We start from the raw sequence: 25,489 nt of genomic DNA, 5'->3' as shown, positions 1-25,489 counted from the left end.
TTGTAGAATCACCAGTTTCCCGCTTGTACCACTAGTTTCCAGACACCGTATATAACTTTTCACATTCATTTTGACATTCATATTCATTTTCACATTCATTTTCGCATTCAGTTCGCATTCATTTTCACTTTTACGTACTTCTTCTTTCATTCCTATGTTATTTCTTTTCCGAGTTTTGGTTTAGAACTATTGTTTCTAAATTGTGTAGAGTTTTTAAGGTTTTTATTTGTTTTTTAAATCATTTGCAGTATCCATTTACTTCTTTTTCTTTTGGTGTTAGTGAATTATTGAGCTTAGTGGAGAGGTATTTATAGTTCCTTAACCCCCAGTAGGCGGGAACCATCTGTAGTCATTTTATGGCGCTTGCCTTTCATGCAGGGGCCAACTACAGTTATTTCTCAGTTTGAGGCCTCACTATATTGCGTACAAGCACGATACAGAACCGACAATCATTTATAAAAATTTCTCATTCATATCTCTAGCAACGTCTCTAGAAATATGTTCAATAAATGTCTTTGTTTGTCTTGGGTAAGGATGGTAAGCGCCCGAGACTTGTTTTCTCCTTCAGCCCGTTTCAAATTTGTCGCGTCCGTTCAAATGATCTTGCTCGGCGCGCATGCGCATTGCGTATGCGACCGTTCTCCGCTTTTCATTTTAAACTGATTGTGACGGTTTTTTTGCAATTGTGAATATAGGAATTTCGTTTTTCAATATCAATTCAGAAAATTTTGAATATAAAATCGCATTAGAGCTTTTAAATTTAAAATTTTTGTTTTTTTTAGATTTGCAACCAGTGTATGTTTCGCTGCATCTTGTTTCGTGTTTTTGAGAATTTATGTATTGGCACACAATGTATTTTAATTTAAATATAATATTTCAACCAACAGAGCCCAGAAAACAGAATTTTTAATTGATTAATATATTTTTAATTGTGATTACACTTTCATTATTCATACATTTGAATTCAGCCTAAAAGTTAAAGCAGTTTTTAATTTGGGTATATTCTTAATATCATCCTGGTGTAGTGAAAGAGTGGTTGGTGCCTTCGGTTTTTGAAATGTTCAATTAAAATATTTTATAATTTGTGTATATATGGGACTGCAAAAGACTTTTTTGGTCTTTAGATTTTTGGGCTTTTTTGTTTTATGTGAATACTGCACTAGAGTCCCAAACGCTCCCAACTGTCAGGAGACAATGAGACTATGGCATCCCCAATTGGTGTGTAATATGAGGTTTAAAACAGTGGGAAGGGAAATGAGATAGGAAGAGAAAGGAGGAGAAAAACCTATGATCAGATTAAGATCATATTTGTGAAGTAAAAATAATTCCCACCTAAACCATTTTACAAATGAATTCCAGTCTTCAAAAGTGGTGATGACCTCAGTGGTATGGCTCAGAAAGGCTGGCTGATCTTCCCGGCAGTATTCCTTCTGCGACTGGTGCAGGTCCCCTAGAGGAGTCACTGTTACACCTACATGGGCTCGCTGACCACAACGTAGAGCAACGAGAATGTGCGCTGGATTGTGGTCGAACGGCCTTTACCTAAACCTTATGGGTTTGTAAGTATTATAATTGTTTTTTTTTTACATTAACTCGATTGCTACCCCTTACCGATGATTATGATTTGAGGTTTCAGATCCCAATATTAGTAGTATATCGTATTCGAGATAGGAGTGTCATAGTAAACATAGTGTCATAATCCTTTTGAATATCATTTTGATATAAAATATTTAAAAGTTTCATTTTACATTCTTTTGTGACAATGATATTTACCATCGGCCCACCACTGGCTGTTCGGGCTGAGCGCTTCGAGACCCAAAAGCCCTGTTACAGTTTTCCAGAGGCACAGTGATGTTTTTGAACCCAGTGGTGTAACCTTTCGGCTGACCAAAAAGGGGCACCTTAATTAGTTACAAAATATTATGAACTTGTAAATATAAACTTTTTGTAAATATCTTAAATCATTAGACCCTACCAAAGGCAGTGGGCCTGATGGTATACACCCAGTGTTTTTAAAGAATTGCGCTGGTGTTTTATGTTATCCGCTAAGTCAAATATTTAAAACCTCACTGTCTTCTGGCATTTTTCCGCAGCAATGGAAAAGCTCATATGTTGTACCTATATTAAAAAAAGGAGACAAGCACAATATTGAAAATTACAGACCGATCTCTAAACTAAATGTAATGGGTAAGCTTTTTGAAAAAATTGTTTATGATAATATTTTTCCTTGTATACGGCCACACATTATTCCGAATCAACACGGCTTCATGACCAAAAAATCAACAGAAACTAACCTTTGTGAGTTTGTTGACACAGTCCTTGTTGCTATGGATAACGGATATCAAATAGATGTAGTCTACACAGACTATTCCAAAGCCTTTGATAAAATCCCACACAGCATTTTAATTGAGAAAGTCGAAGCAATGGGTATACACGGTGACCTCCTTCGTTGGTTAGCCTCTTACCTCTACAATCGTACACAAGCTGTAACTGTTCAAGGGTTTTGCTCTAGTTTCGTGCCCGTAACCTCAGGAGTACCCCAGGGATCTCACCTTGGCCCCCTTTTATTTAATATCTTTATGAATGACGTTAGCATAATTATCCGTATGTGATATGCTGATGACAAAAAGATAGTCAAAATCATAAAGTCTGAGATGGATTGCATAGAACTCCAGCATGACCTTGACTCTCTGGTGAATGAATATTGTTTAAAAAATCACCTTCTTTTGAATGCAGACAAATGCAGCGTCATATCTTACTCTCGAAAGAAACACACAATATTATATCCCTACAAAATTAAAAACAAACTCTTAAACAGGGTAAATGTGATTAGAGATCTTGGAGTCCTAATGGACAGTAAGCTTCTTTTTCAATCTCATATCGAGCATATTACGTCGAAGGCTTTGAAAATGCTGGGATTTATACTTAGAGTATGTTCAGTTTTCAAAAATCCACAAACATTTAAGATTCTCTACATATCTTACGTCCGAAGCCACCTAGAGTATGCATCAACAGTGTGGAACCCTCATAATTCTACATATAAATCAAACATAGAAAGAGTTCAGAAAAAGTTTTTGAAATATGTCTCTTATCGCATGCGAAATGATGAAAACAATGTGTCCATGAACCTTAAAACTCTTGATCAACGCCGAGATATCAGAGACCTAGTAATGCTATATAAGATAATCCACTATTTTATTGATAGCCCATACCTTTTACAAAATATTCATTTCAGATGTCCATTAAGAGTAACTCGATCTCCGGACACATTTTATATTCCTAAGAGCAATACTAATTATGTTGAAAATGTATTTATAAGAAGAAGCTGTAGCACCTTTAATAGATTATGCACAAATATCGATGTGTTCAATACAAGCCTCGCAGGATTCATAGCATTCCTAAGAGAGTAGCGTTCGATCGTTGCGGGAAACTTAGTAGTGTTAGTGTGTGTATTGTTTTTGTATGGGTTGAATCTGTAGTTTTTTTATTTTTATTTTTTTGGAGATTTTCCTTTTCTACTAGTTAGTATTTATATTGTATTGTATTATTTATATTCATATGTTTTTCTACCTATATATAAATGAATCTTCTGTGGAAACTTTACTGGTTTATGCAACATGGTAAAAATGATTTGTATTAAAATATATTTGTATAACTGTTTGTTTCCCAAATAAAAAAAATAAAAAATAAAAAAATAAAAAAAAATAAAACATAACCCTTTGTACTCTATTTTTTTTTAAATATGGTATACTAGATACTCGATAGAGTGTAATGTAAAAATATGAGGAAAAATTACAATGTTTTTAGAAAATTATATTTGTTGGTACGGCAGTAAATAAAAAGATTTATTTATTTATTTATTGCATCTCACTATACATAAAACACTTTTTTTTCACATAAAAATCAACCTCACTAGGACTAAGCCTGTATCGAGGTTAACAATTTACATTTGAGTGAAGCAAACATAAGAGTATCACAAACATAAAGTAATTCTACATACAAACACAAAATATTTCAAAATTAAAGAAAAAATGAGTATTAGATGTGTTACCAGATGGGTAATTTGACAGTACATATATTGTAACAATATTTGAACCATAACTAATCATTGATCATTATTCAAAAGAAGAAGCAAAGTAGATAATAAAGACAGATAAGGTGACATTCAGTTTATAGCAAATGGGACTTATATAAAATATTATTATTTAAGAATGGACAAGGTTGAAAAAATATTAAGACCATCGTCTGTCAATACATAAACCTTAATTAAGTTTTTAAATTTAACTAAGGAATTGGTAGACTTAATATGATTTGGAAGAATACTAAACATAAGTGGTGCCTGATATAAATAATTTCTTTGACCAAATGCAGTTTTAGTATGTACCGCAACAAAGTTCAATGTAGAGCTAATTCTAGTTGTCCGCATTTGTTGTGTTCTTTCAGCAAATTTAATATTGATAAAAAATCGACAAAGTATTTGAGTGATATATAACTGTTTTATGCACATAACATTACATTCCTTATAAAGTAGGTTGGATGGATAACAGATTTTTTTTTGTAAATCACTTTAAGGATCAATTTTTGAGTAATATTTAGTGGTTCAACATTGGACTTTAGACATGATCCCCAGCATACTTTATTATCATAAGATTGTTAATAAAAGAAAAAAATCCCTATTCTAATCAGTCTGTGTTGTGCCCTTTATTATGTAGGCTTGTTCATGATTTGCGCAGGAGGTCCACTGGGGTCAGCACCCGCTCCGACAAGAGTTCCTGGAGTCTACATATTTCCTCTCAGAGCTAGAAATTCAGATATACCTCCATCAACTTGAATGAATTCAGAGGCCCATCTGCTGCCTCTCAAGCTCGCCGACAACAGGCACAAAAATATAAATACACGGAGGGCTGATCATGATCATTGCTTGAACCCATATTCCAGGTGAGATAAACGCTTGTTAGTTTGTACTGGGGTTTAATTCGTCGAAGACTATGGTGAATACAAAAATTTCAAATTCAAAACATAAACAGTGATTAGGTGCTACGAAAAAGTTGTGGTATCAGGAAGATTACGACAATACTGTGAATTTTTAATCAGTAACATGTTTTATTTAAAGTACTAAGTAGTCTAGTCCCTTTCATAAAGTTCACCATAGTTGTTATTGGGTATTTGGCAATGTCTTGTTGAATAACGTGGCTCTACAGATATCTAAACTTTCTTCTCATTAAGAAGGGGCATTAGCATTCTAGGTGAATCAGTGTTTCTGCATTCTTTTCATATTTCCTACATCTTAAAGGGCTATTAATTGCCAAGTTGATAATATTCCTAGTAGCTCTGTTATTGATTGTTGCTCGTTTGTGTGTAGATACATACTTTGAATTGTCCATTCCTTTTAATGCTCAGATTTGACCAACGTTTCAATATGTAGTTTAGGTCAAGCAAGTTGTACTTTGTCCCATTACTTGTACCCGGATCAGTTATTTTGATTGAGTGTCTAATACTGAGCTTCTTTTTGTAGGACTTGTCCCAACATGCTGAAGTTCCTTCCGAAGTGCATGCAACTCTCCTTGAAAAAAAATGATTTGTGATTGCCGAATGAGACGTTCAGGCTATCTAAAGGAATAAATACAATAGGTGTCATTTATTGACATAATATGTAGACTTCACAACTGAGGCCGATGACTCGGTCATGAAAGCCATCAAGCCTCGACCGACTACCAAGACTGACACCCCTGCTGGCAAAGACGCTCTGCAGAGGGATGGTCCAATACATCACCACTGGTTGGAATCCATCATTTAAGAGTTTGAGTCTCAGATTTTCTTTGTTAAAGATACTAAAGAACAGACTAACTCAAAAGTGGTCAATAGTTTACTAAAGAGCAGACCAACTCAAAAATGGTTAATAGTTTACCGAAGAAGAGGAATTTGCAATCCAATTTTTTAACAGAGTGCTCCATCATTGAAGGGTGTTAAAAGATGATGAGGAAAATATTTTTTTTTTTGGTATTAGGCATTTCACCCTGAAAAGAGTGCAAAAGAGGAAAATATTGGTGAAAAATTGAGGAAACACTTAGATATAATATCAGATTGCATGGGCAGTAAGCATTGTGGGACTACTTTATTTCCTCCCACATGTGGCAATACTAACGCGAATTAATCCGCCGCTAGACGCAAGCGAGCACGAGAAGAGAAATCTCCATCAATTGTTAAAAGACTAGTGAGCACTTTATTGATGGACCAGCTGATGTGGAAAATGTGTTGAATATGTTGAAGTGAACTCAAATATACGAGAACAACCCGACCCCTAATATACTTATGTGCCTGACAAAGAGGACAAACAGTCTAAAGTTATATATCTCTCGGTTCTGACTACTGCAATGCTACCCTGACAAGAAAAGATTATTCCATCTTTCAATCATCACATCTTTTAGCCTCTGATGGGATAGACGAATTAAAGCAGCCTATGTACACTGTCTCAATGAATATTCCATCCAAGACTTCGTAGAAGATTATGCAATAACAATTATGGACCATTTCTCTAGTGTTCTTTTCTAATACCTACAATTACTCTATGATACTAAATTTATTATTGCGTAAGTAATGAAACTTATGTTTATTTTAAATGCTTTTATTTTCAAGGCCCTTTGTCTTCTGATAGAAAATAAAAAAAATAAATTGCAATTGTATATGATTAATATGTGAACATTGGTATATGAATACAGTATGTGTGATAATATGTAATATTATAATATCAGGGTGTCCCGTTAAGCTATGGATCAAACAAAAACTCCAGTTTTACCTAAATCAACCTATGTTCTTCATTTTTTATACCTTTTTTCTGTACTTTTTTCTCTGTACTGCAATATAAACCACTGTAATAATTTGTAAAACGTGTATTCAAGAATAGACATAAATAAATAAACAAAGTGGGGTGATCGGGAAGGTCATTTAAAAAATATATGTTTGCCTCGTTTATTCCAGATCTCAGTGAGGGTGGTGTGCAATGCCACGAGTTTCATATAACACAGAACATATTACAGAATTCCATAGAATATAAAGTAAAAATAAAAATATTGTAAGATAGAAAAGAAAAATAATAAAATATATACAAAATAAAATAATGAAGCAAATGAAAATAAAGTTAAACTTTTAGAAACCTATGACGTCAGGAATTGATATTATTACGTTATTAACCTTTTGAACGCGTTAATTCGCTCCGTTTTATCTATACCCGTACGCGGTACATATTTTCAAATACCTATGCATGCAATTAAATGTCAAATTATAGCATTCTGGCATGATTTATTGGACTATATAGACAGAACAGATTATTCTCCACAATATGAAAATAAATCCTCGTGTGTCAACACTCTTAGATGTTTATAAAAACAAAAACATAAAATTTCATACAAAGACATACCGTATCTTTTGAATGTGGTCCCGCCATTCACTCGGCGTCATAAATAAACCACTCTCGGTGTGTGTGTACTTAGGCCAATGTGTTTATAGACACAAGTGGGACACCATGATCACTTATCATTCTTAGTTATGAAAAGTTGTGAATGACAAACTAGAACTAACGCCATCTGTTGACAAAAATGTAAACTAAAAGGCGCGAAGAGGCGCACTTGGTTATCGATCTTTTTTTATGAAATACAATTTTATTTTTGATAAATTCTTGTAGATGTCAGCATCGTGATAGTTCTACAAATGTCCAAGTGAGCAAGAAATACATTTATGACGAAAGAGAGCGGGAATATCGGCTGTCAAAGTTGCCGTATCAACTGTTGATACAGCCGCGTGTGAGTATAGACTTTTTGCCGTAACAACAGTTGATACGGCCGCGTGCAAAGAGTTAAATGATTTATCTATCTAATGAAAGAATTTTTTACGAAATCCGTATCCATAGAATAGTAATTTAGTTTTTCGTAATATGTATCATTTTTTTTTTTTTTAAATAAAACTTTTTGTATTTTCTCTAGCAAGTTGGGATCCTCGACAGAATTCTCTCTGTAATAAAATATTGTATGAATCAGATAAAAGGTGAATAAATCAAAAACTTCTTTCATTTCTTTCAGTTTAATTTCAGTACACCTTAATATGTTAAATTTATTTTATAGATAACGTATTATTTTTTATTGTGGTTCAATTTAACGAATGAAACAGTATTATTCAAGTTACTGGCCGGACTTCCTGAAATGATTGGAGAGGGGTCCCTCGTCCATGTATCCGGCTATCTCCTGCGGTATCACGGCATTCTCTTCCACTCCCGTGCAAGGACGGCACATGCATTCCAGGGGAGCCTTGGTAGAAACCTATTTGTGAAGAAAAAAAATTGTGTATTGTTATCAAATCAATAATGATATTTGATCTATTTAATTCGGGAAATAAAACCAACACCAAACTACCTAAATGGAGAGTAAAAACGTAGATAAGTTATTAGATAATAATATAAATGTGTGTAATTGGAGGTGGCCAACCACTTTCCTGCACTGGTATAAGTAACAGATGGTTCCTTCTCCAAGGCTCTCCACAACATATTGAGTGAAGGTTTCATATCAACCACATCATTTCCTGGAAACTGCAAGAAACGACAAGAGATAAATCATAAGTTAAAAGAAAGACATTAGTTAGATAGAATAATAAAATACAAAAAAAAAAACTTTCATCTGTGCATGCAAAGGTGCAGGGAAGAGTTTAAACAAAAGGAAAGGATCTGAGCACAGGTAATAGAAATGTATCGAGGGAGTAGCCGTGAACGTCAAGAGCAATCACACCTGGCACCTGAAACTCCAGATGATTTTAGTCTAGTCAGCGAATCTGAAATCAGGCCATCTTTCAACCCAGATCCTTGTAAAATTTCTCAGGCTTTCAAAGTTCTCCTTATTCTAGACGAGATCTGCATTCTAAGCTGATCTTGTAGTTAAGTTCAGACCATCCAAAATTGCCTCTTTTAAAAAAATAGAGGAAGAAAAGAGAAAAATACTTCCAAAATCTAGTAAAAGGAAGTTTAAGTTACTCCAATTTATAAATTTAAAGATCATTCAATTTTATTATTACCCAATTATTTTTCGAATTTCATTAGAACTGGTTGTTTTTATAATATGTAACCAAATACCTTATGATATTAATAATAGCGCTTCCTAGCGGTATAAATTATACGCCTTGGTTTTCTCCCATACATTTTATGTGAAATTATATTCTTTATTTTACTTTAATGAAAAAATGGATAACTCACACATAACCTTAGTGCTTTTTTGCTCATACATATAAAAAAAATATTAAAGCGGCTATTAACTGCGCCTTTGATGGTTTATAAAGGTAATAAAATACTTATGTAATTGTGAGAAATTTTACAAAAAGATTTTAACATATTTAATAATATTAATGTATTAAAAAAATGTATTATGAAATGCCTGAAAGTCTGAAGAATGAAGGAAGAATTAATGTATTTAAAAAGAAATGTTATATTTATTGTAAAAATATGTAAAATTACAAAATGAAATATGATCTTGTTTATATTAGTTTATATTCAAATGTATAAACTAACTCAATAAATAATAATAAAAAAAAATTACATATTGATAAATTTAATATATTCGATATTTCAAAACTCACACAAAATGCTGTATTTCCTCCTTGATATAATCAGGGCCTCTTCAAGACCCGCATTAAAAAATATTTTTTTTACAGTCCCTACCTTAACCCGTCTCAAAACCCTGTCCAACTACTTAACACAGTCACCAAGTACTAAATAAATTCAATTTCCCGCCATTGAAAGGAATGTCAAAGTCATGAATATACCACCACGTCAAAGACAATATGCTACAGTGGCTCCCTCTAGCGACTAGAGTTGTTCATATTGCCACTGAAGTTGAACGTATTATTAATATTATATGGTTTTTGATGTAACTCATCATAATAATACAATAACGCGGTGGCCGGCCTCAAGCGTGTTCACGCAGATAGAAATTTAAAAAAAAGTTATTTCGAATTTCTGCAAGTGGAGCCATTTTATTTTCTCCGTCTTAGTACTGGCAACAATTTCTAGATTTTTTCGAATTTTTAACTATGGCATATTATCACCAATCAGCCGCCGTGTAAATCTATGGCCGCCATTTTTCGGCGCGTTTGTCTGTTTTGTCAACAACAGTCAACAAAAATGCCTTTTGCGGTCACTGGTATATCGTGATTGGTTTATTTATGGGTATATCTATGATTTAGCTACTGCCACTTGCCAGTTGTGATAACAAAGTTTTTTTTTAACTTTAAAAAGTGTTTATGTGTAAAAGAAAGTATTTTCTTCGAGGTACACTTTTTGCAGAGCAGTTTATCTACGAAAGTAAGTGTTTTTAAATGTATTTATGTCGATATTACGTTGAAGTATTTGAGGTTAGTTCCCACAAAATAAATTTTCTTTGCTACGGTTATTTTGATTGCAGAATTAATGGTATTTATCGATTGCATTATGGCCGATATAGTCGTGGAAGTAAAAGAAACGCGTAGAAAGAAAATCCCGCCATTATTATGTGCATTTTGGTTCCCCAAACTTTCATGTCATGGCTACACCAACTCTCTTTTTTGTTTGTTTACTCTGTACCGGCGGTTCTCTTGTTTATAATTATAACACAGCAATATCTCTAATCTTTAAAATATCTAGATGATTCTGTGGGATTCTTCCACTGTTGAAATTAATTTTTATCCAAATGACAACCAGGTCGATGTCAATTAACTTGATGATGTGGTAGATGGTTTATATTCGGCTTCATCTGAATTCATTATTAATGATACGAACACTCCTGTAAAACAAATCCTACAATACTTGAATAAGTGGGGTGTACTTACGATTTATACAGATTCAGCCGTAGTAAACCTGGAATCTGTAAATGGTCTGTAATGGAATCTCTTGGAGGATGAGTATTGTTAATATTGTTATATTAATTAGGTTCTGAATGAAACAACATTATTAAAATACAACATCACTTGGGTCTGCTCTCCACTTGTGTAATGTGTACCTGTGAGAAATTCCAATTTTGGAATTATTCCTTCCCGTATCACCGAAATTAACTGTAACTTAAGTAACTCCATAAAGTTTTTCGCACTTTATGGAGTTACTCAGTTTTATTTTTAATATCATTGTTTTCCGACACCGACAGTTGTAAATTCTCTTTTTTGAAGGTGAATTCAATAATTTTGAGGTTAAGACAGGAATATCCTACTAATAAAATTTAAAAAAAAATCATTGTTTGAATTTCTAACGCTGCTTGGCCAGCAGTTTACAGGCTCGTTTGGTGTTTGGTGCGTTTAAGAGAATGTCTCATTTTGGGTGCTTTCTACCAATCCGCCCAGTACTGTCCCACTTTCTATCATTGAGTTAATGTGTGCCAAGTTGCCGCGCTACAGTTGACTCTGTTCTGCACCATGTCTCTGTGTCTGTGTTTCCTTGCACCCAGATCAGGATCATACCATTGATGGTAGCTAGTTACATTGATAGGTTCAGTCCTTCACTACTTGAAGGCTTCCTTGTTATCGGAACACTGACTGTTCTTAGAGCAATAACCGCACACTTCCTTAAAGGTTCTTTACTTTCTGACCCCACATATAATTTTATCTTGTTCTACTATATTTTTATTTCTATATCCGTACCTTTCTAAATTTCCTTTCTCCTGGTTTGGCCTTTGGGCAAAACAGAGAAACACTGGCTTCTCGCTCTCCGGACTCCTGGCAGCACATGCAGGATCGTTCCATTTGCCATATCTTGCTGCCAGATACCTACAAGACAATAAGATGTTCAAACGCTCCTTTAAATAACCTGTTGCAATATTATTGTAAATTAAAAATATCATAATAATTGCAGGAATATATTATCAATTTTATGTATAATGATCTTTTCCCCTTCTTCGAGAACTGCTTAACTGAGAAAAGCATATATTTTAGAATAATTTTTTTGCCTCACTGAGTGGGAACGCTTTTAATAAGGAGGTATTACTGCATACAAAAATATTTTTTTTACCAATGAAATATTTTGTGTTTTTCAATCGCATCGCAGTTTCAAAACATTATAAGATTTAAAAAATACATGCCGCACTAGCAAAAGCCACCATTTCGTTAGAGCAAACTCATTTTGTTTTGAGCACAAGTAGAATCGTATTAATGCAATTGTTGCTACGCGGAAACTCCGGTATTTATAGTATCCATTAAGGAACCAAGAAAGGAACTTCGCATCAAGTATTCATGTACAGTAATTATATTTGAATTTCTTGATTGTAATATTGAATACTTACTCGTGCAAAGTGAAAGATAAATTATATCCTATTTTGGTAGTCATTAGAGCCAAAAATATTACGCAACATGTGAAACGGACAATAAATAATAATTGTAAAACCTGCGCTTTATCAATGGACCAGTTCATTAAATACTTTGAGTAGGGAATCATTCCAAAATTCTGAATGCAATTTTGACTAGGGTCAGTACATATTTATATGATGTTTAGTTATACATTAATAATAATAATATCATTCAAGTCGCTATAAGAAAGGCACTAGCGAAAATGCAATCAACTTACTTGGAGATAGCTAGCACACTTGCCGATGCAACCAAAAGATGGGATCGGCTTAGGGACGCAGCCAGGATATTGCAAAACATGTATGACAGGTGTTACTTGACATTCGTCACCTGTAATTTCAGTAAAGGGTTACTTTGACTTGTACCATAGTATTCTATGCATTCGGCTTAAATCCAGCTCAAAATTTTTACTTAATATTTCGTTATTATAAAAATATTGATATAAATTTACGCTTTGGTATTTTAACAGTTTTTCTTACCTGTTGCAACTGTCTCATTCGCCATTACCACTGGGATTTGTCGAATTTCAATAATAGACACTAAGATGACACATAGATAGAAATAATTTATCTTTTCCTGGAACATGGTTATTTAGTTTCTATCAAATCACTTGGGATAACTGATGAATATTAGATTCTCAGCCTCCTTATATTCAGGTCTTTCCCGTACGAACAGGGGGTGACCATTAGTTCAGATTTTTCATTTTATGTTTTTTTATCATAGACTAGCTGTACCCCGCTACACGTTGCTGTGGCTCAGTCTGTCTATGCAGATAGAGAAACAATAGCGCATGTTGCTTCCACGTCCAACAGATGGCGACATTTTTCAAAACAAAAATGTTTTTATCTGTCACAGGTGACATCTATATAATATAGGTATATAAAAACACATGCGTATTGGAATGCAACGTTGTGTCAAAATTTCAAAACAATAATAATAATTGGATAATTTGTAGAGCGCCGTTTTTGTGAAAAATCACCTCAAGGGCGCTGTACAATTTATTTCCTAAATCGATGAAGAACTTTTGGAGAATTAAGCTTTTGAACAAACAAACATTTACATGTTTATTTATATAGATATTTTTATAATATCATCGGAACTTTGATATTTAATTTTGTTCTTATTATCCTTATGACACTTTCTAAACTATTTTCTTAATTAACAATAACTTTTATTTATTCATAGAAAAGGGCTGTAGGTGTAATTCAATGTCGGCCATAAAAAAAATAATGCAATATAAGATTTATTTGCAAAAAACATACATAAAAATACGATTACATAAAATAGTACCTAATACAATTAAGTATATGTGTACATTTAGCACTTGTATTACGGATATGCCCGAACAAAAGTGCTCTCGGATTAACGGAAGTTCTGCATCTTTCCGGCCATTCTGGGGCATTAATCTGTTGAAGGCTGGGCAATAAAACAGAACAATACTTTTTCTGGCTTCAGATAGGAGCCATTCATAAAAATCAAAAGTGGAACTTAAAGTTTTATTAGCTCAAACGATGCTGATTTGCGGTTATACTGTATTCAGAGCATGTTCATGACACTTTAGACCACCACGTTAGACATTAGCATGCATTGTACACTCACACACATGTATTTTCTCATGTCACGCTTCATGGTGACATTCCGTCATAGAAGTGGGAGAGGTTGTGTGTGTATACTATATTGTAAATAAGCTGTAAAGGGGGTTTCAATGAAATTTTAGACCAAAAAATTCTTTCTTTTTTATTTTGTCTTTAACATTCAATTTTAATATCTGCTTCCTAAAACCTTAAATACTGTTTTAACTTATTTGAAATAGTTCCTAGTGATACTTAACCACTTAATGCTTTTGAACAAGCGGTGTTCGCGGACGGCGCGTGTATGGTACCGCGACAACCCGAACACTGCTCGTGTCTTTTGGCTTGTTTGCGTTATACAAGATAAACAAACGAACTGCGCTCGCCATATTTTTTATTTTTATTATAGTTAACCTTGTTTTTTATTTTTTTGAACTGTCCAATTTTAAATTATGACTCTTTATAAAAAATAAAATAACCTGATGTTTTCAGTTTCATTTTTAAGGTTTTTTACAATTTTTGGTTAAATACATTTTGCTAATACATTCAAGGCAGAAAACTAACGATTCATATTCAGTACATGATTACGCGGATAATGAAAACAAAACACATATTATTTGTATTCGGTTTTTTGACACATTTGTTTAACTGCAATGTAATATGCAATTGACCAATTAATTATGAAGTGTCAAATTATTTCAATTATATGCTGTGATCAGTCATTATGGTGTCATGCAGGAGGCAGTTAGAAGTACTGATATTGTGGACTGGTGGCATACAGTCCACAAAGGCTGAAAATCTGTGCCTTCTTAAAAAAATGGCGATGTAATGCCACCAACCATCAAAGAAGATAAAATGGTTCTTTTCAAGACCACCAAAATATTCAATGTTATTCAATTACAACCCAAAAGCCTGCAACCAACCATTGGTCATATAGTAAAGCACGCATTGCGTTTTTCACGTTCTGTGAATGCAAAGCCTACTGAGTAATTTAGACTACATGGCATATAATAATTTGACGGCCGGCATAGTCCAGTGGTAACGCATTGGACTGCCATTCCGAAGGTCGCGGGTTCGAACCCGGCGTGCGCAAATAAATTTTATTTGATTAATTTGTGTTATTTCACAATTAATTAATTATTAAAATAATATATAGTATATTTGCGGCACGTTCCAGAGTGGAAGATACTACCAGTATCGCCCTGGTGTAAGACCACCATTCAGAATTGAAACGTTGCTCCAAATGGCTTTAGCCGTGTTTAGTGACTAGATCTGAATAGCCAGGTACTTCCCCACCTTCCTCTTTCCCTTCCCCACTTACCTTCAGCCTCACAACATCCTCCAATTGGGGATGCCATAGTCTCACTGGCTCCAGACGGGAGCAGTTGAGACTCTTGTGAGGTATTCACTATAAAAAAATATAAGTAAGGGATAAGTCTGAATGATTTTTGCCAGTCGCTAAACAAGTGACGGAATATTATAAGTGTCATGTGGTCCTGACCCACGGCGTAGTCTTGACTTGATTCGACTTGTCACTTTATTTTCTTATATTATATCTACCATATGTCTTTGCTTTCATGTACCTTTGTCTACTCCTGTATTTTTCATTTTACTTTATTCGTGTTATTATTTTGTAATTTGGACGATGTCCGTTAATAAATAAATAAATATAGTAGCTGCTGTTTTTTTTTTATATGCAACTTTTAATTCCAGGTAAATTTTTGTATTTCATTTAATAATGCAGTCTGAATTAAATTTTCTAACTGAATTATATGCCTTCATTTCTGTAAAGAAAGCCTAACGACTAAATGATGTCGTAAGGGCTCCTTTCCGTGAACACACAGCAGGGGTCCATGCAAGCTAGGGGGAAATCCTTTTAGTTACATGTTCAACGCTATTATATTTTCCTATGAATGTATTCCTACTATTACTTACATTATTCTTTTATCTCTGCTGGGTATCGCGTGTGTACCATAAGGAATACTTATTTAATACTCTAAAGTTATCAATTGAATCAATAACATACTCAAATATTTCTCTAATTGGTATTTCATCATTTGAAGCTTCAATAAGGACAGTCTTCTTTCACTATTTATATATTTTATTTTCTCAATCGATATTTCTATTAGAATTTTTTTTTCTTGAATGAATTAATGAAGTGGAATCTTGGGATTGGAAATTTACCCACTTTCCGACATCCGATAGAGCTGAGACTCGGCAGATAGACTAGTTGTCGATGACAATGCATTCTGTCAATATTTGGTGGCACTCACACATCCGCATTTCTTAATTTACAGGACTTAATATTCATAATCGCTGTGTCTCCCTTATTGTTATGGTGAGAAATGTAATTTAAAGTGTGTTAGAAAGAGGAAACACCACACTTTATATTCAAATGTAAAAGTTAACCATAATATAAGTAAAATGTACACCTCTATGAAACCAAAGTTTTCAACAAATTGAAAAAAAAAGAATCTTTGTGAATTTTTTCTTGAATAATTTTTTCATGCAACAATAAAAAAGTGAGATGGCAATAATGTTTAAAATACATTTGTCTAATAAAGTGTGTTTGTGTTTTTAGGTGAACCATTTTAAAAATTTATTCATATTTGCTTATTTAAGTGTATTTCTTCACCTCTAAAAAACAGAATATGCCAGAGGCCTGAAAGGTTAAGTGCAAGCGCCTCTGAGGTGATATCTCACAAAAGTGGCGCTATACAAATTGTCCAATATTATTATAGCACGGTACACCCATTTAACTCATTCCCTGAGGGGAAGGTTGAATTTTTTTCACAACCAAATTATAAATATATATAATTTTGCTTTTAAAAGTTCAAAGCAGCTAGGAGCCAGTCCCCGGGGAGGAAGGTTCAATCCTCAGTCAAACCAAAAAAAAATAACTACATCTTGTAATAAAAATAAATAAGGGTTGATTTATTAAAAAAAAATTTTTTTCAACAGAAAACTTAATTCACATAGAATATCGTGCAGAAGATGTTCTCAGAAGGATCTCAAGCTTAAGCCATTCCGAGGTAAATACTTTTATTTATTTTTTGGTTAATTAAACGGCAATACCTAAAAATGAGGTCACAGTTTGTGGTGTACTGGCCACGAAAGTAGAATACTTCCCTTGAAATCGCTAATCCAAATTTCTTGAGATCTCCATCTGTAAATTTCGTCTTCAAAATCATTCCATAGCTTAGCTGTTGAGAACAAGAATGAGTTGTAGAATGACCCATTCTCGTGTGGATTTCCACATTGACATTTTCCCATCAACCATTGGTGTGTCTTCTGGCTGTACAACAGTCCCTTGTTCTCCAGTGAACCTTCCATTGAAACCATGCAGACCAGAAATACTTGCCAAATTCAACAGTGAGGCACATACGGGCGATTTGTACACGATTAGCAATTGTGTACTATCTGTTAGCTCTGAGTGGTACTCCCTGCTTCTGACAGGCTACTAACATTCACCGAGTATGTCATAGGAAGGTTTGTTGGGAAGATTACTTACTTTGAATGGGAAATCAGATTATCGTTTCGATCCCTTTCAGTTTTAATCAGATATAAGTCTTTGAATACCACCTAGCCAGATTAAATGTCACATAGCTAGTATGTCATTTCTGTCAATGGTAATTGAACACAAGATCAATAATGAACCGCTTACATACCTCGAGAAGAATAAATTAATTCACTGATTGGCAGTATATGTATGCGGCGGGGCTGTTCCTAGAATTTTTTATGCGACTAGCTGTAGCACACAGGAATTTGATGACTCCATTGGCTGATAGTTGATCCTCTAGGATGACCAAAAGAAAACAAATAAAAATAAAATCTACTATTTTTCCATACTACATTTATGTTCTATGCTTACTAATTATATTTTTCTCTACTCAACGGATGGTTTTCTCTTATCTTTTCCAGATTATAATGTCTGACCAGATTCTAGAGGAGTCATCATCTCTGCTGCCAATAGCAGAGATTGAAGTAACTGTAACCACCTCGGAGCGTGAGACTCCCCCCATAGAAATGGAAGGGATCGAAGAGAACGGTGGGATGTCCCCACTGCCCGCCCTGCCCCCAGATCTACCACCCCCTTCCACCCCTCCGGCTCTCCCAGTAGGACTGCCCCCTGCATCACCACCACCTTCCCCAACCGCCTCCTGCGCCCCCCTGCCGCCCCGACCACCCGTTCCTCCTGGAGCCCCATTGCCTTCACCAATGACGTTTGATCCTGCACAGCCTCCCCCTCTACAACCAACCGCGGGTCTTGTTCCCTTTAAAATGGGACGAACAAAAAAGAAGGTGGACGGTGGCCATGGGAAAAAATCATTTGCCTTCTGTCATGACTATTTAAACTCAATATGCACCCGAAACAGTTGTTCCTTCTATCACGGAAACTTGGAAGAGGAGGAATACTATAAAATTTTTGGTAAACTTCCTCCAAAGAATAACAATGCCACTACTACAACGCCATCTGTGACAACAACCCTAAAAGGGCTAGGGAAGCGACCGGCAGGTAATTATTTTATGTGCATTTCCACGATAAAAGAACAGTGTTGTTTTGTTTTTAATTCAAATTTACTTATTTTACAGATGGGTAATCAATTCTATTCATTTGAATATTTGTGTCAGTTTGCAATTGCATATAAAAGCAGCATCTTCGAAATTAGTACAGGGTAATAAAATTTACTTTGCTATTTTTCAGATGCCATTCCTCTAAAAGCAATGAATTTCAGTGTTCCGCCACCGACCCTGCCTGTAGAAAAAGACACAACTAGCAGGTAACCATTTTATTTCATTCATTAAAAAAATTCTCAGAGGAATAATATCTAATCTGGCACTGGCACATACATTTATTATTTTTCGTGTTTCTTACAAAACTGTTCCAAATTGTATTTTCTTTGATGTGGCAAAAGCGTACAGCTGGCACTGTTACATTAATTTATAAAGCTAATAAAATCTTTAGGTAAACTTTTACTTACAACTACCATTTTTAATACGCATTTACGTAAATAATTATTTATGCGAAAATTTGCCAACTGACGTGCCATTTTGACAGAACACCCATATGAAGTTCGCGCATAATTCGCGTTTGTTTGTAGGCACTGCCAACGTAACCATTTTGAAAAATGCGTGCACTTTGTCCTGGTGATGTGGAAATGATCTTTCCAGAGGAATTCACATAGGTATCCTTCATTGTGTAGTTGAAAAATCTAAAAATAATTGATTCTAAAATTAGCCAACAAATCTCTAATCTGATACACTCTCAAATTATGTAAATAAAAAACCCATATGATATAAATTATTTAAAGTATTAGGGGCCGTTCAAGTATTATGTAAGCACTATAGGGGGGCAGGGGGGTCTTTGCTTTGCTTATTTTTGATGACATGGGGGGTGGGGGGGTCGAGATAGTGATTACGTCAGCACTGCTCAGCAGTAGTTATATTTTTTTTACACATTGGCAACCCACACATTGTCTATATTTGAAAACAGAATACATATTCGGGGATTCCCACAAATAATTAATACATTGGTACTCGCTTAGAAGCGAATGGGGGAATTACCACGCGCTACTCACTTGTCTAAATTTCTTCCATCAATCTATTGTTTTGTTTCAGTACGATTGACGATTCGACGTGTTGTAAGCAAATCAAAGCAAGTTAATATTTGTGTTACCGTTGATCCTCTTTCGCCAAAGTTGAATTGTTTATAAAACAGAATACATTAACAGAAAAATGCATATAGGTACCAATTTTTACGTAAGCATGGGAGGGGGGGTAAGAGCTTTGCTTACTTTTGGTGACAAGGGGGAAGAGGGGGTAAATAATTGTAATAAATCTGCTTACGTAATACTTGAACGGCCCCTTATAACAAAAAAAAAAACTATCTTTTTATTAATTAATATAGTTCACTTATATCTATAATAAAACAACCATTTTACCAGGTTAATTAATATATAATAAAGGTAATTATTAGGGATCCCTGGTCACGCTAAGGCGATGCCATACGTAGCAATGTAAATTCATGTTTTTTTGGTTTGAACATTTGATCACTTAGAAATGTTGTAGATGCTTTGATTAAATACTGCGAGTAGAACACATCTTGGTCTAATAAATGATCCATTATTTTTTAGATAAGTCTTTTAATAAGCCTAGAAAAAATAATGTATCAGGCTTATAAAAACTGCTTTAATGTTCAAAATCAACTACTTACGAACCCATTTTCGGTTACAGTTTTATTGTATAATGTGGTAAATTAAGTTCTTTATAAAATGATCGTAAAACAATTAAATATTTGTGCCTGAACGTCCGCAAAATAAATTAAAAGCTACTTTTTGGCGATGTTTTTTTCTTGTATTTATCAAAAAAGACAGATGGTGTTGAACGGGAATTTAAACCTTATCACCATCTACATAAGGAGTGTTATTGTTAGCGGCTTGATTCAAAATGTCACACGACGTATGGCATCGCCTTAATACGATTTAAAAAAAAAAAATCTTTGATTTTAGGTTAGGTTAGGATAGGTAACCTAATAGGTTAGGTTAGGATAGGCTACGTTAAGTTAGGTTAGGGTTTTTAATATTAAAAAAACTATAAAATATAAAACTGTAAACACTTTTATATAAATAATGAAGTTTTTTATTTACATTATTTTTAATCATATAAATAAATTAAATATATAATTTAAAAAAAAATGGTTAATCACTATTTATTTAATAAAAAACCCGTTACGTATTTCGTGTTTTCTATTGGTAGGTTGGCAAACAAACGCGAATTATGCGCGAACTTCATATAGGTGTTCTGTCAAAATAGTGCGTCATTTGGCAAATTTTTACATAAATTATTATTAATATTTTTCATAATCGTAAATGAAAAAAGTTGTTGTATATTGTCACTTAGTTGATCAAATGTTTGTTTTGTTATTAAATGCGCATTAAAAACGGTAGTCTTAAGTAAAACTGTACCGATCTTTATTATGAGCACAGATACTTAAACATGTATGTACATGTTTTTATAGTTTTCATCTTTTATGTACAGTGAAGGTCCCTTTTTTGGTCCCTTGAGACTGGATTTTAAAAAATTGCTCAACTTATCCCACATGTAAGGTTTTCGCTTAACCTCTCAGACAAAGACTTTTATTTACTATGTGTTCCTTTGAGAACTGTCAAAACGTGATAATTTTTGTGTTATTTACGAGTTTTGCTAAAAGCGTCATAACTCACGTTTTGGGAAACGTAGCCTCATTCTAAAAAATGTTTTGGAAAGATTATGAAATCCACTATCGCATTGTGTTGTTATACGTAAATATTTGCGTTTCTAAATATACATTTTATGAAAACGTCACAAATATGTAAAAATCGCTTACAATTATTTCAAAGCCTTGAAAAATGTACTTTTTTCTGAGTATCATAAAGAAATAACACTTTATATATTGAAGAAATATAATTAAAAACTATTAGTCACCTCAAAATGTTAACCGTCCAAACTAAAATATTTTTAATAAATTATTTAGAAACGCAATAAATTATGAACAAACAAGATGAAAGATTCAATCGGCTTAGATAATGCACCTCTCCGTTCTATAGATATTCTTGAATACAGACGCGTAGCGTTATTCATTATCGATACTCTGTTTTTTAAATCATGGCAATCCGTATACTAGTGATGGAAATAAATCGATTTTTGTAAAATCTCGCGCGTTTACGTGAAAAGACGTTCTAATGTCTTGACCGTTATTATGATATTTACGTCTTTTGACGTTCTAATGTTCTGAGTGGTTAAGAAGTTTTTTCCGGTCCTTTGGAAAACTTCTTAAGAGAGTTTCACGTAAATGGTGCCGAATTGGTGAGATTCCATTTCATTATCACGTATTATAGCTTTTTTTATAGAATGTTGTTTCATATTCAAAGTACATAAAATGAACAATTTTTGATATGTCACCGCTGTTCTGACTGAATCTCGTATGTCTTCAAAAGATATGTCTTCGTCAAACGTATGTCTTCTTTTTTTCTTAGGGGATGAAAGAAACCTGTCTTTTTTCCTTATTTTATATTATTTTAAAGCAATTATTTTTTAATTTAATTAGTACAAAATAATGTGGTAAATTAAATAACCACTCGAACGATTGCTATCCAAATTTAGGCAGGTGGTTTTTATAAACTATAAATTTAATGATTTAAACAATTTAAATAATAAATTTTAAAACCTAAAAATATAGGATAAATGGTTAAATCTAGGTGGATTAATTGGCTTTAAACCGCAGTAAGTAGTTCAAGTGTTTCCATATTAATATTCGGAGGTATGATATTAATTACATCGAATGGCTGAATCGAAAACCGAACACCCGCTCGAGTGGATAAGAAAGAATTGCTTTGAAATATTTTAAAACAAGGAAAATAGATAGTTTTTTTCATCTTCTGGGAAATGTTTTTGTAGATAGATACAAGGGTTTGAGTCAGAACAGTGACAATATTATTAAAATATTGAAGACAATATTAGTGATTTTTTAAACGAAAATCTGAAACAGAAAAATCAGAAAAGGAAACGGTCACATCTGGGACTCGAACCCAGGATTTTTATTTTTCAGATTTTCGTTTAAAAAATCACTAATATTGTCTTCAATATTTAAATATTACAATTTGAGGTTTTACTCAATTAAGTTATTCCGAAAAATTAATACAATATTATTATATTATCTGTTTTCTATATACTAGTAATGGAGACGATGCATATAAACGCAAGGTGGAGCCCCTGCACCCAGCTCACCCTGGCATGATTCCTGCAGTAACCCATGGTAAGAAATATTTAATTTAATTTTTTCGCTTAAACGCTTAAAAAAGTAGTTCAGCCCCCTAGCGCAAGCACATTGATAAAGGTATCGACAGTGTTGGTAAGTTGTCATCATTCCCATGTACGACTACACATTACTGCCAACCAAACTAACAACTTACAGCTCACTTACCAAAATTGAACATATTTGATAAATCCTTTTTCGATGCGTTTGTGCTAGGGGCCCAAGATTCCTTCGAAAACAATTTACATCCATCCATACATTAAGCAGCGATTAATATATTTAAAGGCTATTTAACGTTTATTGGATTTATAAAAACATGTTTTGAGGTCATGGAATTTAATTGTAAGTTGGTTGAACAAATTACTTTCAATGGATTAGGAATATGGATGTGTTTGGTGACCATCATCACTGGATCCGGAGAGTCGTGAGCAGTTGGAACTTTTGTGCGATATTCATGTAAAAAAATAATAATAAATTAATGTGTTTTCTGTCATTAATTTTTAGGAGGTGTAAATGATTTACCCGGATCAAATCCTGGATTAAGAATTCCGGCATCACAGACACATGAGAGAAACTTGCTAAGGTTGGTTTGATTTTACAATATTAATTTTCTGCAAAATATTGAGATAAATTCCACTGAAATATTTGGATATTTTTTCTGCCGGCATAAGTATAAACACGGATACTCTCAGTATCGCATTGGTGAAATACAACCATTCAAAATCGAAACGGAAAATCGATCCAAACAGCATTTACAACACACCCTATTTTTCACACACAACTGCAATACAAAAAGTTATAAATTTTCACATGTACCAAACACTTTGTGGACATACATAATTAGAATAAAATAACTTTATTTTTAATATCACTTTATTGTATTTATTTTTTTAATATATAAAACCAACCAGTTTCGTTTCACCCTGAACCTTCATCAGGGTTATATAAAAACATATTAAATCATTACAGAGTTACAGTGTATTTAGAACAGTGTAATTTGTAAGAGGGAGAGAGAACATCAACTTTGGTGGGGGGCGAGGGGGAAGTAGTGGTGAAAGTAGGTGGAGAGGAGGGGAATATGTTTAAAATGGGGCTATTTGTCTAATTGTTTATTGAGTAAATTAGATTATTTTATTTCCAGAACTTTTAGATTTTAAGCACCTCAAGTGTTCAAAATTGTTTGAACATTTCTTGCAGTTTTACCTATGTAAAATGCTGGACAATCATTACATTTCATCTTGCAGTTGCCAGAATGGTTTAATGATTGTCTCTTTCTGTAACGTTGATGTTCTCTCTCCCTCTTCTATCTTACCTATAAATACACTAACTGTGTTATCGATTTAATTTGTTTTTATATAACCCTGATGAAGGTTCAGGGTAAACCGAAACTAGTTGATTTTATATATTAAAAAAAAATACCATAAAGTTGTATTAAAAACAAAGTTATTTTATTGTAATTATTACAAAAATTATATTATCAGGAGGAATTGCTGTATTACTAGTTTAAATCCACTAGTAACAAATACATGTCACAATAAATTTATGTATTTTTCATAACTTTTTCTGAATATGATATAATTTACTGTTTTGTTTTGTAGAGACCAAGTGGAGCAACTTACCATAACAACGCTCCTGGAAGAGAAAAAAGCTTTGCAGAGACAGGTAACTTTAAATGTCTATTTACATCTACCGGCATGTAAAGTGCCAGACACAGCATAGTTAATTGCTTACATTTATCTATGAGCACATTCACATTATAGTGTAGCGTGTCCGCAGAGACACCGCCACCGGCACCGCCCGACATCGACAGTCAATCTCTACTAGAATATTTTGTCTGTTTAAAAGAGCGCCGCAACCACAGCTGATAATGACACTGCATGGGCGAATGCAATTTCAATTCGTTTTAATTTGAAAAGGAAGGAATTGAAATTGGGTTCGCATGGCTTCGCCTTTGACGGCCGGCATAGTCCAGTGGTAACGCATTGGACTGCCATTCCGAAGGTCGCGGGTTCGAACCCGGCGTGCGCAAATAAATTTTATTTGATTAATTTGTGTTATTTCACAATTAATTAATTAAAATAATATATAGTATATTTGCGGCACGTTCCAGAGTGGAAGATACTACCAGTATCGCCCTGGTGTAAGACCACCATTCAGAATTGAAACGTTGCTCCAAATGGCTTTAGCCGTGTTTAGTGACTAGATCTGAATAGCCAGGTACTTCCCCACCTTCCTCTTTCCCTTCCCCACTTACCTTCAGCCTCACAACATCCCCCAATTGGGGATGCCATAGTCTCACTGGCTCCAGACGGGAGCAGTTGGGACTCTTGTGAGGTATTCACTATAAAAAAAACAAAAAAAAAAAAATTAAAAAAAAAAGTCATAATCAGCTGTTGATACGCCGCCATTGTTCTGATTGTCACCATTATACCGTGTCTGCCAATCACGGTGCCGATATATCGTTGCCTTGGAACAACAAGGACAACAATCTGTCATTTTTATGAAACTGAGATGGAATTTGAAATAGTTTGGTTCCCAAATATAATACTAATGCTTGAAAGTTATGAAAAAGTAAATATTAAGAGTGTTTTGTATTTGCATTTTCTGTCTAAGAATACTCTGCCCAAAAAAACTCGAGGCATTTAGTCATCATTATATATAATATTTCATTTATTTTCTCAGTTTCACACATATTTCAGATGAGCTCGAAGTACTACCCAAATGGAACCATTATAAAAATAAATACAACCAATGGTACCTATTTTAAATGTAACTTTTTTGC

The 25,489-nt window shown here is 33.8% G+C and overlaps 3 protein-coding genes across 10 annotated transcripts in view; 2 read left to right on the top strand and 1 right to left on the bottom strand.

The window, feature by feature from the left end:
* LOC149412482 (uncharacterized) overlaps window positions 1-7,887 on the top strand; it is a 29,380-nt gene extending 21,493 nt beyond the window's left edge. Inside the window, exons 8-10 of one of the 2 annotated variants that reach the window (XM_089645855.1) lie at window positions 1,360-1,555; window positions 4,713-4,938; window positions 5,516-7,887. In XM_089645855.1, coding sequence (XP_089501981.1) covers window positions 1,360-1,410 — 51 coding nt within the window. In that variant the 3' untranslated portion in view covers window positions 1,411-1,555; window positions 4,713-4,938; window positions 5,516-7,887. Of the gene's footprint in view, window positions 1-1,359; window positions 1,560-4,712; window positions 4,939-5,515 lie in introns of those variants that run through there. The other variant, XM_089645856.1, reaches the window with a different exon arrangement.
* Window positions 7,888-8,076: 189 nt separating this feature from the next.
* On the bottom strand, window positions 8,077-12,955 carry Burs (Cuticle-tanning hormone bursicon). Its single transcript, XM_089645955.1, has 4 exons — window positions 12,822-12,955; window positions 12,563-12,672; window positions 11,644-11,769; window positions 8,077-8,312 (listed from the first exon to the last, which is right to left on the bottom strand). The coding sequence occupies exons 1-4, from the start codon at window positions 12,925-12,927 to the stop codon at window positions 8,175-8,177; spliced, it is 480 nt and encodes a 159-aa protein (XP_089502081.1). The 5' UTR covers window positions 12,928-12,955; the 3' UTR covers window positions 8,077-8,174.
* Window positions 10,141-25,489, top strand: part of LOC149412480 (uncharacterized) — a 42,904-nt gene continuing 27,555 nt past the window's right edge. For 6 of the 7 annotated variants that reach the window (XR_016304578.1, XM_089645953.1, XM_089645950.1 and 3 more), the window contains exons 1-7: window positions 10,141-10,339; window positions 16,875-16,945; window positions 17,835-18,429; window positions 18,619-18,694; window positions 22,628-22,707; window positions 23,212-23,290; window positions 24,306-24,369. Coding sequence is in view for 6 of the 7 variants with exons in the window: in XM_089645953.1 (XP_089502079.1) it covers window positions 10,279-10,339; window positions 16,875-16,945; window positions 17,835-18,429; window positions 18,619-18,694; window positions 22,628-22,707; window positions 23,212-23,290; window positions 24,306-24,369 (1,026 nt within the window). In the remaining variant the exon portion in view is untranslated. The remainder of the gene's footprint in view (window positions 10,340-16,874; window positions 16,946-17,834; window positions 18,430-18,618; window positions 18,695-22,627; window positions 22,708-23,211; window positions 23,291-24,305; window positions 24,370-25,489) is intronic. The other variant, XM_089645954.1, reaches the window with a different exon arrangement.

This window comes from Hesperophylax consimilis, chromosome 23, assembly GCF_061612785.1.
Source record: "Hesperophylax consimilis isolate HC1 chromosome 23, BYU_Hcon_1.0, whole genome shotgun sequence".
Lineage (NCBI taxonomy): Eukaryota > Metazoa > Arthropoda > Insecta > Trichoptera > Limnephilidae > Hesperophylax > Hesperophylax consimilis.
Note: the sequence above shows the minus strand (reverse complement) of the source record. Positions and strands in the feature narration are given on the sequence as shown.